Source organism: Tauraco erythrolophus, chromosome 1 (genome assembly GCF_009769465.1).
Source record: "Tauraco erythrolophus isolate bTauEry1 chromosome 1, bTauEry1.pri, whole genome shotgun sequence".
Taxonomy (NCBI): Eukaryota; Metazoa; Chordata; class Aves; order Musophagiformes; family Musophagidae; genus Tauraco; species Tauraco erythrolophus.
The window spans coordinates 57,945,251-57,958,161 of NC_141465.1; the positions used below are offsets into that span (position 1 = coordinate 57,945,251).

Sequence of the window (12,911 nt, forward strand, 5' to 3'; positions counted from 1 at the left end):
ATGTTTGGCTTGAATGCAGCTGTAGACTCTAAACCCAATATACTTCTGTTTCTGACTGATGATCTTGGCATTGGAGATATAGGTTGTTATGGGAACAATACCATAACGTAAAAGATCTCTTAGTACAATATATTTAACACTAGAGAATATCTATCCTGGGTAATTAAGCCTAATTATAAAATAAGATACATTCTTAATCTCTTAATCCAAGGCTCTAGTAATTGTGTATATATGCACATAGGATCGGGGCCTAAGTATACAGTGTGCCATGAAAGGAGACAGGAGGTACACTGCTAGAGGCTCAAACATTCTGAAAGTAACTTCTGAATGGGAAGCACTGCCTCACCATCGGACAGATCTTTATCCCGACTTTATGATGAAAATAGATAGGTATGGAGAAATGCCAACAGCAGTAATATCTGTCGTTTCCTTACTGCAACACAGCCTAGGGTTGACAAAATTCTTCTTGATGGTGAGAGGTAAGGGCTTGAAACAGGGCTGCCAACAAAGTGCAGAAAGTCAAAAAACTCCAGTGGAAAATGGAGTGTTGCACGCATTCCTCACCTACCTAAGGTGCCTTATAGAGGATTTCTTAGATATCAAACTCACACTAGGTGCTATATAGGAAAATTAGATACCTACTTTGAGAGCTAAGTGCAAACAGTGTGTGTTGGATGAACTGTATCTCACAATATAATACAACATCCCTCTGAGGTAGCAAAATGCAGCTGTTATCTCTCATTTTAGATGAAGAGCAGAGAGACTAAATTATCACAATTACTCAGAAAGGCAGAAAATAAAACCAGCTATGTGCTGTCACTGGTGATTTATTTCAGTTTGATGGTAAAACTGGTGCCAAGCAGTGTTTGTTTTGAAATGTAACTCTTGACTATCTGAACAGCTTATACACAGTGTTGTGACTGGCTATAAGATAATGCTTGGTTTTACATCTTGTGAGGAACTCTGCTGGCTTCAGGTTGAGCTTCTGATGCAGAGGTTGGCAGGAGCAGCTCAGCTTCCGCCAGTGGGGAACAAAAGGCCCGCAGGAATCACTGGAGTTGTTTCTGTCAGGGATGACGTCCAGCAATGGGTATCGAGCACTGCAGTGGAAGGCCAGCTCAGGAGGGGGCTCCCTGCTAATGAAACGACTTTTGCCAGGCTGCTACAGCAACAAGGCTATACCACTGGGCTCATAGATAAGGGGAAACATTTTAGTGTGACCTTGAAGAATGAACTAGTTATGTGCAGGGATTTTAGAGATTGTATTTCACCCAAAATGTTCAGTCACAAACACGAATGTTCTTCAAAAGGTCGGGGGGGGAGGGAAACCTTCTTATTTGCAAGAAGACTAAAAATACTGCAGTCTAAAGAGTTTTAAGATAATGATAACGCCTGTACAAGGCACCCAAACAGGAAGAATTAAAAACCGTCTCATGATTGCAATGGGTGAATGCTTATTTTACTTGGCTTAAGATTTTTTCAAAGGTTGGTCCACTGTGAGAGTTTTGTTAATGTAGAGACTTTTCCAAACAAAATGATGTCTGTAAGTATATCCTCTGCTTTTAAGAGACAAGAAGTAGAGAAACAAAAGAGAATAGGGAAAGAAAGTAACAGAGTTTGTACCCTCAGAAGAGAAGATGAATCATAGAATGGTTTAGGTTGGAATGGTCCTTAAAGATCATCTAGTTCCAACTCTGCTGCATAGGCAGAGACACCTGCCACTAGATCAGGTTGCTCAAAGCCTCATCCAACCTGGCCTTAAACCCCTCCAGGATGGGGCAGCCACAGCTTCTCTGGGCAACCTGTGCCAATGCCTCAACACCCTCATGGTGAAGAATTTCCTCCTTAGATCTAATCGAAATCTCCCCTCTTTCAGTTTAAAGCCATTGCCCTTTGTTGTATCACTACACACCCCTGTAAAAAGTCCCTCTCCAGCTTTCTTGTAGGCCCCTTTTAGGTACTGGAAGGCTGCTATGAAGCACGAGTGTCTTGCAGATGAAGTTGTGAGGTCCTAAAGAGCTGTTGTACAGTGACTGTTTCTTCAAATGAAGCTAAAATGCAAAGGAGTCAGGGAAACACTGCTGCAGAGCACCTTCCTGTCTGTGACTTTGGTCAGATCTCAACAGTTTCAAGATTCATCATTCTTTTGCCAAGTATCTCTAAAATCAACTGGCAGGCTCTCTTTTCCCTTCTGCTTACTTTTATTACTGTGAAGTGGCAGGCACTCCTGCAGTGCATCCCTTCATATAAACAGGTAGGTAAGGTAAGCACTGTGTCCCTTAAAGCCAGGGGGTTTGGGACTGTCTCTGCCAAATTCATTGTCATCTCCAAGTGCTGGATATGGATGTGGCTGCATTGAATCACGAGCTAACAAACTGTAGTCTTCCTGGTTGAGTCTGTAATTACTTGGCAGTCACATAACCCAGCAAACCTCAGGGTCCTTTGATCCAGCACGATTTCTAAGCAGACAACAATTTTGTCTACTTGCTATTTTGGGCAGGGATATACGGAAATGTTGGTTTACAGCCTTTTCTCCTTTTCATACGGAGTTGAGACATGCCTGAGAAAGCATATTCCTGAGTCTGGTGATCGAGATATCTGTTAACATTGGACAAAAGTTTACTGGATCTTCCAATAAATTTGTAACATTACGTTGAGATGAAGTTGCAGGTAAACAACTGAAAGTTAGGAAGGGAATGTATTAAAGCAGCCAGTGAGTTCAAGTACCTTAATTCTCTGATTGTCATTGAAAGGTAATGAAATCCTGTCCTTTTGTGAACCTCAGCCGAGTAGCTGAGCATTTTGCAAATTTCTCTGTTTATCCCATGTCTAGTTGGAGATGTCCCATTACAGTATGCATCCTTGTGCAGGAGGAGAATGCATTGATGCTCTGTTGAAAAATAGTGTCTCACCTAATTCCCAAATAGGTGCTGATGATGCTACCTTGGGCTCCTTTTGAGTTGTTAACCTTAATGTTCTAATTTCTTTCATGCTTTTTCTTAAAACCTTCAGGAAAGTGGCATCAATCCTTCATTGTCATCATCCTCTAAATCACCGGTTTGAATACTTTTGTGGTATGCTTTTGACAGTTCTAAACAACTGTCAAGAAAAAATACCTCCAAAGCTAGATGTAGCCCTTCAAGCGAAGCTTTGGCTTTACAGTCAGATAATTACTCTTGCTGTGCTCACTCTCACTTCTGGAAAACTGACCAGTTTGATTTCCGTCTGCTAGAAAATAATTGCCTGTTTCACTTTGGTGGGAGGCCTTTTCTTCCTTTCTTGGTACTCCTGTTATGGCTCTATGCAGTATTGGAACTGTATCCTGATAAGGAACGATGATGTCACTGAGCAGCCCATGAGGTTAGAAAGGACTGCTTCATTCATGCTGAAGGAGGCAGAATCATTTATCAAAAAGTAAATGATTTTCTGTAGCTTTCTTTTAAGGGGCCAGGATGTTCTGGGCCCTTGGAATAGAGTATTTTTCTCCAGTAACTATAGCTGTATCATGATAACTGCTTTGAAACTCATATCCAAGTTGTCTATTTAGAAACCGAATGCACTTACATTTTAATTGCAGCTGACTGGCATTGGAAGCTACAGTAAACGAGATGGATTTTAACCATCTCACTATGCCCTGTAATCTGTAATTACTCTACTTGCTTCAAGATTAATCAGCTAATTTTTATACTTCACTCTACAGGCCTCCTTTGTGCTCCTTTTTCATAAACCCTAGAAAACACCTAGATAAAATGTGTGCAATGCACAGAATTATTTCATGTGAAAATCTCAAACACTTTAAATCTGTTTTTATGGGCTGAGAAGGAAGCCAAGCAAGATCTTTCATTCAAACTCTGCCTGCATAGCCTTCTATCATATTTCTGTGCATCAAGTGTCTTTCTATAAAACAGGGAAGGTAACTATTCTTAAAGTTTGAAAACAAGTATACTGAAAATTGTAAGTGGCCATCTTAGAAAAGCCATATGAATATTTAAGTAAATATGAAACTGTATCCACTTGCATTTAATTAAAAAGGTATCAGAGTTAGGCATATGATTCATTTAAGCAGCGTGCAAATGCTATGCCTGTTTACACATTGGAATTTGAAAAGAATCTGGCTGAAAAGGAGCTTTCTTGCCCACATTTCATGCAAAAAGAAAACTGTCAACTGTGATCAATGGGGATGCACTAGATGTGGGTACAGTCTAGATATGCAGACATGTAGATATGTATTGTGTGTGTCTGCACATGGATGAATATGAAACCATTCAAAATCATTCCAAACACAACAAAAATATTTTTATTTTTCATTTCTTTTTAAGAAATATTCATGGACCTTTCTTCCTCTTTATTTCCTTTTTATCTGTTCACACACCCCTCTTTACCATGGCAAAATTTCTTAGGAAGAGCCGTCACAGTTTATACGGAGACAACAGAAGAAATGGCCTGGGTGGTGGGTAAGCATTCTTCGTGAAGGATTTGTTTCAGACACATACACTTGTGCAGGAAAACTAATAAGGCCAAAATACATACAGAAGTCTAAGCTATTAAAAACTTCTTATAGGGTATTGCAAAAGATTATTATTGAAATATTATGAATGTGGCTCGATCTTTTTAATTGGTTAATAGGAACCTTGGTGTCTCTTTTCTTAAATTTAAGGCAAAATTCTGGATTTGCTTGACAAAGAAGGTTTGATGAGGGAGCTGGGTCTCTTTAGCTTGGAGAAGAGGAGTCTAAGGGGGGACCTCATAATGTTTATAAATATGTAAAGGGTGACTGTCATGAGGATGGAGCCAGGCTCTTCTCACTGGCATCCAATGACAGGACAAGGGGAAATGGATATAAGCTGGAACATAGGAGGTTCCACTTAAACCTGAGGAAGAACTTCTTCACAGTAAGGGTAACAGAACACTGGAACAGGCTTCCCAGAGACGTTGTGGAGTCTCCTTCTCTGGAGATGTTCAAAAACCCTCCTGGATGTGTTTTGTGCGATCTAATCTAGGTGGTCCTGCTCCAGCAGGGGGATTGGACTAGATGATCTTCTGAGGTCCCTTCCAATCCCTAACATTCTGTGATTCTGTGAAAAATCATACATTCACAAACTTTGCCTCTGATCATGGAGGAGCCTCCACTTCGCCACTTGGAGGCTCAGGGTGGATCTGCCCAGCTAGATGGCTGGAATGGTATTTATATATAAAGCTAGGAAAAACACTATGACTTTACATGAACATTAGGATCAGAAACATAAGGAAATTGCCTGGCTGAAGCTACCAAGGCTGGAATAAGTTGCATTTTTAGCTTGAAATATAAGTGACTTACAGAGGTGTTTTAATCTTAAGGTCACCTTTTCTTTCAGTAAACTGCAAGCATTATTACACATCTCCTTGACAAAGCTATTGTCTAGCTCAATACCTGTAAATTATTTGTTCTCAAGTAAAGGGAAAAAATGTGATAGTTCCTTATATTGAATTCTGTCTTTCTGTGAGTCTCTCTGAGGCTTTTTTCCCCCCCACTCTCCACAATAAGGCTGTTTCATGATTTGCTTGGGTTTTTTTTCTCATTATGTTCCAGGAATCATTGTTGCCCAGCTAATCAATACTGAATAGAGTAAGGGCATATGGTGTCATGACTTGTGGCAACAATTTATTCCCCATATGCTTTTATATTCCACCTAAAATCAGTGATTAGCATAAAATCCAAATGGTCTTGATGGTCTAAGAGGATCTCAATGTCTACATCCTACTTGTCCTTTTCTGCTATGAATCATTCTTCAACCTGCTGAGTAGTGCAGTGGCTTTTTTCAAGCCAAGAGAATATGCATTCATCAGATTTTCTCCCACCTACTCCAACAGCCCTGTCTCATCAGACCACGTCATCCTGTGGCCTGTCATGAATATGTGACAATGTGTCAGGGCTAAGGCTCTGTTATCTCCAATGAACCATCCACCTCTTGCCCAAAATTTAATGTTTTTATTGTCCTAAAACAGGCTTCTTCCATTTCAAAACCTTCTTGAGCGACTCCACAGGACATAGCAGAGGTCAAAGATGTGGAATTTTGACTCCCATGAGGTGAATGCTCTGCTGCTGAACAATAGAGGTTGCTGGCCCTTATGAAAGGGAAGAGCTTTCAGTTAGGCTGTTCATCTTCCATCTCACTCCCTGCTTTTGCTTGAGAAAGTGCTTCTCTTTGTGGATGATAAAACTGATTCATAAGCCTTATGGGATCTAACAAAGGCAATGTTTTTGCCGTATTTAATATATAAATTAAAACAGATTTCTGCTTTGGGAGTTAGGTAAATACTGTCTTCATACACCCACCATCAGGATGCTTTATGAGGTTATTTTCTGTTGCTCACCAGCCTGGGCTGCAGCTCCAAGGATGCCGTTGCATCTTCCGCAGCCAGGAGGAAATGGCCCGCCTTTTGTAGGCAGGGTCTAAACCTTAGTGAATTAGTTAATTATATTCAATTCAGGCCAGCTGGGTAACAATAATTGGATGCCATAATTCCCCCTTTTTGTTTTACAGTTTTTTGTTTTCAAAGATGTTTTCAAGAAGGCTTTACAGTGAGCAGAGACCCAGTCCATTCATTCCAACTCCAGCACGCTTCCCTCCCATGAATATCACGTCAGGGCTTGCAGCTTTACCTTCTGCACTGAAGGACTCCGGCTCTGGCTCCAGCTCTCGGCTTGGGCTCTGGCTCCGGCGAGGGAGTCGGGGTCCTCAGGGTCTCTTCGGATGTATCACGTCGGGGTCACCAGTTGTCACTCACCAGCCTGGGCTGCAGCTCCAAGGATGCCGTTGCATCTTCCACAGCCAGGAGGAAATGGACTGCCTTTTGTAGGCAGGGTGTAAACCTTAGTTAATTATATTTAATTCAGGCCAGCTGGGTAATAATAATTGGATGTCATAATTTTCTGTTAGCAGCAAGTTGAGAAAATATGTTTTCCTGCCATGTGATGTAAAGAGTATATGGTACGATTTCATAGGTTCACATTTTTTGCTTCTGAGTTGAGATGTCCATTAATCATTGGAAGAGTCAGGTCAAAATCTCAATTTCAAAAAAGGAAGAGATGCATAAGGCATATGGAAATATGAGCATTAAAGACATGTATTTTGAAGGGACTCAATGGCTATAAAGAGAATTTTTTTTTTTTTAGCTGCTTATTAAAACAGGATACTAATTAGTAAGTCTTGTGTGTCTGGTGAGTTCTTCCAATTTTCAGTTTCCTCTTTTTTCTTTTACTGGTAAGCTCTTCAATAACACAGGTGAATGCAGGCAACCTGCAAAATGGAGGATAACAGAACATTGAAGCTGTTTTATTGCTGCTGAACATAGTTTTCAAAGTTAGATTTATTATTCCTACCCTCACCTGTGGTCAAAGTTAAAATACAGATTGCCTCGCTCTATCTTCCTAGGTTTGGATGAGTGATACATCACATTTCGAGGCCTTCTAAAGTATGTGGAGTCCAATGCAAACGAGGAGTTGGTTGGATAAGCAGTGTTTTACTGCACAGTTTTCTATACATACAAATGCAACAAGCCAATGAAGGGGTTTGTGTTTGCCTCTGAACTGCCATATGTTGATTCATTTCACTGCAGGTGGAAAAGGCATGGGAGGCTAGGAAGGAGGAATCTGTGTGCCAGGAATATCTAGTTGGCCAGAAGTGTTACCTGAAGGCGCAGTTACTGATGAATCTACAAGTCTTAGGGATATTTATCCCACAGTTGTTCCACTGGATGGAGGAATTTTGCCACAGGACAGGTATGGAGATGTTTTCAACAGGAGAGATTGATAGGAGAGCTAACTGCTAAAAATTTACTGTGTTTCTTATCATCCTTGTAGATCCCACAAACATTGCTCAGCCTCAAGCCTATTCTGAGACTTTAAACTAGTGAGCAAACTCTCCTAGATATGCCCACAGGTGTGCTCATGACCAGAGGAGTTGTTCCTGCCGAAGACCAAGCGTTAGTTTGAAACCCAGGTTCAGCCTCATTTAGGAAAGTATTGGTGGCTAGGGTTGTTTTGGTGCTGACTGACTTGATTTATGGACACTTACAAATACCTCCTAAAGTCATTAAACTCATCCTTGCTCAATATATTTCTTTAAGCTTCTCTGGAAATAGCTAGATGTAAACAATTATGAGATTGGTATTGATTTCCTGAATAAATTACTTTTTTCCACCAGACCAAGCTCTAAATATTATGTATTGCTAAATGGAATGAGTTGACCCAGCTTTTAAAAAATTATCTAGGGATTTAAATATTCACTTGGCAGTCTGCTGGCTGCTCTATATCTATGACCAAAATATTCTGTATGCTGTCTCAAGCACTGGTGCAGCCAATGCAAAGGCAGTGATAAGTATGCAGTTGACTTTCAGGTTTGCCCCCACCTAAATATGCTTCTCTCCTTTACATTAGGGTGATTGATGGATGAAACTTGATGCCTCTACTGTGAGGAAGAGCTCAAAAGTCAGAGTAAAAGTCTCTGTTTCAGTAATGTGGGTCCTACGTCCTACTTTCATGCAGTGTGGTGGCACCAAAAGAACAGTAAGTATAAACGTTCGTTCCATGGTAACTGCAAAACACAAGTTTTCTTCTCTTGATAGCCATATTGCTAATTGACAAATCTGTTGCATGATGGGTGTTTATCAGTACTGATCTCTGAGATTCTTGAAAGTGTTGTGCATGACATACCAGAGACTCTGGCTAGCTGGATGTGTCTCGCAACAAATAAATATTTGAGTAACAAACCTACAGGAAGTGGTGTGAGAATACAGGCCATCTACTACTACACTGGCAACTTAATGTGGTTTTCTTCATATTTCTAGTGTTTTCCCTCTTCACACTTGGTACTCCACACAGAGAATCTGATTTGTGGTGATGGGAGTGCCAGAGTGTGTGAGAAACGGTCTCCTTAGTGAATAGCTGTATTCCTGTTGCTTGAAGGCACTTTCTGTTTTCCTCTATTGTCTTGTAGTTGTGCCATAAGGTATCTTTCCTGCCAAGTGGAGCCATCTGGAAGGGGCTGGAGCTTGTTATGGAAAAGGAATTTGCCTATGTTTTGAGGAAGGTATGACCCTCCATTGCTGTTTGATCTCTCACGAGACTCTTCAGAAGCCAAACCTCTGCCAGCTGACACTGAGCCCCTCTTTGACACTGTAATAAGAAAGATTGAAAGAGCCACAGAAGAGCATCGCAGGACACTGACGCCAGTCCCAGAGCAGCTCTCCCTGTATAATGTCTTGTGGAAGCCGTGGTTGCAGCCGTGCTGTGGGACATTCCCATTCTGCTGATGTGATAAGGAAGGTGACAGCACTCAAAGTTTGAGAGATGGATATCTACTAATGTGTTCTGTGGCACAGAATCCTCTGCTGACAAAGCTTTTGGGAAATAATTTTGTCCTTTCTCTCTCTGGGAAGCAAAGTGGATGAAAATAAAGAAAAGGAGTAACGATCAGAGATTTTTCCCCTTCATACTTCACCACTAGCCAAAGGTCTAAGGAAATCCTGTCTGATGTGGTAAAGGGCTTGAATGGAGACTGATTTTTCAGATTTAAGTGTAGGAGACAGCTGTAGAGGTATATGCCTAATTTATGCCTGCTCGGGGAAGAAAATTGGAGAAGTCTGCAGGGAGCCTAGTGTATGATGCTGAGCCGGCAGCTGTAAGAAATACCAGACTTAGGCAGAACTTCAGATGTTTGCAGTTGTGCCCCTGTAGTCCACAAATCATGGGCACGCTCTATTCAAACGTAGTAGTTTGTATCATTATTGTTTCCTGTACTTCCCTGTTATCTCTGCAGCAATCTTGCTGAGATGTTAAGCAATACCTGAGACAGAGTGAATCTGAAGTAGTGAGGGATTGTCCTCAGGTTGTGAACAGCTTTTTGAACAGATCTGCCGTTTTAGCTGGGTAACAATAACACATATCCCAAACAGTACAAAGTACAAAATGTTAAAGTCCAGTATGACTCTGCAACAGTTACAAAAGAGAGAGAAGCATTTTTCTCTTCAGCAAGAGGTCCTGGTGCATGCTAATTTGGCAAATAGCAATTCTATTGAATATAAGATGCCAATAAAAAATGTTTTGGATTAATAACTCGAGCTGTTTCAATGCCAGTTCCAGGAAGACAAGGTTCAATTGAGAGTCATATTGAAATTAATGCTGAAAAACATTTGGTAGCAATATACATAGGTTTACAAACTACAACTTGTAAAAAGGGGTCTTGCCAATACCAGTTAAAAAAAACCCAAATACCACCATCTCCCCCCAAAATAAACCAAACAACAAACACAACAGAAACAAACAAAACAAAAATCCTGCAGTGGTGTGACCACAGCCAGACTTTCTAAAAAGACATAATTTGCACTGAAGTTTGCAGGGAAATTGCAGAGATTTTAAGGCTTTAAATTGTATTAATGACTGGATTTTTTACAGGAGTGGATGAGGTCAGAGTTTACTATAAGCATGCTGCTAGAACTCTAAAGAATTTGGAGGCTGAAGTGAGTAAATGCGATTATTTTAATTTGTTTTTTGTTGTTGTCATCCTGTCTGTCTTCCTCCTCAAGGAATACACCTACAAATGTTTTACTTGCTCAGCCAGTTTAGCTGATTAATGATTTTCTTTTTATCTCTTAGTCTTTTTTCTTAAGTGTGACATAGAAACAATTTTATGAATTTCTGCTTGTATCATTTCAATATTTGTGTTATTCACTACTAGAACTTCACTCCAAAAACTTGTCAAAGCTCGAAGGTACTCTATTAATGCCAGTGTTTGCTTTTAATACTCAGACATGTGCAAAAAGCCCAAGAGAATGTGGCAGTGTAAAGCACATAATGACTCAAAAATTGAATTTTTGCTGGCAGAGAACTTGCCTGTATGCAGCAGGGAGTAAACAGCAGCTTCCTATGCTCAGGCACAGTGAAAAAAGAGGAGGAAATACTGCAGGGCTCAAAATGCAGAGATAAGAATCATCTCCTTTCTGCTTCATTGTTACAAAGCTCTTTTTTTTTTCCTTTTTTCCTTTTTTATTCTTTTTTCCTTTTCTTTTCCCTTCTTTTCCCTTCTTTTCCCTTCTTTTCCCTTCTTTTCCCTCCTTTTCCCTCCTTTTCCCTCCTTTTCCCTCCTTTTCCCTCCTTTTCCCTCCTTTTCCCTCCTTTTCCCTCCTTTTCCCTCCTTTTCCCTCCTTTTCCCTCCTTTTCCCTCCTTTTCCCTCCTTTTCCCTCCTTTTCCCTCCTTTTCCCTCCTTTTCCCTCCTTTTCCCTCCTTTTCCCTCCTTTTCCCTCCTTTTCCCTCCTTTTCCCTCCTTTTCCCTCCTTTTCCCTCCTTTTCCCTCCTTTTCCCTCCTTTTCCCTCCTTTTCCCTCCTTTTCCCTCCTTTTTCCCTCCTTTTCCCTCCTTTTCCCTCCTTTTCCCTCCTTTTCCCTCCTTTTCCCTCCTTTTCCTCCTTTTCCCTTCTTTTTTCCTTTTTTTTTCTTTCCTTCCCTCTTCCCTTTTTTTTTTTTTTTTTCCCAAGGCAACATGACAGAGGAAAAGAAGGAGGAAAAGCTAGTCCTGTTATTCTGCCTGGAAGACTGGAAAAGTAGGGTGGGAGAAACAGAACCCTTGGGGCTTTGAGTGCTGTGGTGTTACTGTTTATAGCATCTCTTTTGAGGCACTGAAATAGGCTTTATACAAATCTGCACAGAATTAACTGGATAGAGAATCTAGCAAAGGCAGTAGCCATGTTGTGCCAGTGTTTCAAGAATAGGGACTTTGTACTTCGCTTGGAATTCATGTAAAACGGCACAGTGGTTGCAGTTTGCCGGCTGTTGCCGGCGGGGATCCCAGGCAGTTTCTGTGCTGGAGGCTGGGGGAAGGGAGAGCAGGTCCCAGCCTGCTTCATCCCACGCACGTCTTAGAGGATTAGGACTGCTCAGCACACCAAGGAGCAACAGGGATTTCAGAGCAGGAAGAATAATTGAGACAAGGGTTTGTTTTCTGGATTGTTAAAAGGGGTTGGCCTTTTTTGTTAGTCTCGATAGTTTATTGTGGCGTACTGGCTTACAGAGGGAACTACTATCTGATGTTCTCTCGGATTTCTGTAAGTAACTGCTGATTTCTAGAGGCTGATGTTAGATTTATGGATTAAGCCTTTTTTTTTTCCTATTTTTTTTTCCATTTAACAGCTAAGGAAACTGGACAAGCCATAGGGCCCCATACTGGGTTCATGACACTCCTAGCAATGTCAGTGAGAGCTCTGCTTTCAGAAGGAATCAGCTCCTAACATTAAAAGATGAATATGCATATTTAAACTACTCTGTATGGGTTTTTTGTTTGTTTTTTTCAAAAAGAAGTTTGATATTTCTTCTCGTCTTTTGTAAGGTTAGTGTTCCAAAAACGGCTTGCAGTAAATCAGGAAGCACTAATTTTAATCATGCCACTGCCAGTGGTATTAAGATCCAAATATCTTTTAATACCACCACTGCAATTCCCTGGTTTGAAATTCCCAGATTTCCTAAGGGGCTGTACAAAGTCTCTGTCTAAATACCAATGTGCCTGTTGTCACCAGCTGGCTGTGCCACATGAACCTGTGGGGAGAAGGTGGAAGGCAGCAGACCTGTTGTACCAGCTTGAGAAGCTTACCAACACCCACGGGAAATCAAGGGGTTTCTTAGCTGTCCAGATCTGTCTGGTTCCTTTGTTCCACAACAGCTCACAAGGGCTGTGATGATCCTCAGCTACTCTGTGTAGGCTGAGAACATGTTCATTGCAGTAGCTTTGGTTTAATCATGCACCTCGAGCCCTTTAAAGGCAACACTGCCTCCCAGTCACTGGGAAGGCAGAGCTCTGCTTCCATTGTTAAAGCACCATAAAGAAGTTCCCATTCTAGATAAGCGCCAGAGGCATTGCTAGCTCTTCCTTCTCACAGGTT

General features: G+C 41.1%; 1 protein-coding gene and 1 pseudogene across 1 annotated transcript; both read left to right on the forward strand.

The window, feature by feature from the left end:
- Positions 1–268: 268 nt before the first annotated feature.
- On the forward strand, positions 269–4,767 carry LOC104371882 (arylsulfatase D-like). Its single transcript, XM_086615651.1, is given in 7 exon segments — positions 269–390; positions 995–1,124; positions 1,127–1,214; positions 3,018–3,414; positions 4,320–4,430; positions 4,432–4,454; positions 4,658–4,767. Coding segments are annotated over 7 exon segments (981 nt in total).
- Positions 4,768–5,114: 347 nt separating this feature from the next.
- Positions 5,115–9,432, forward strand: LOC147529405 (arylsulfatase H-like; annotated as a pseudogene).
- Positions 9,433–12,911: the final 3,479 nt, after the last annotated feature.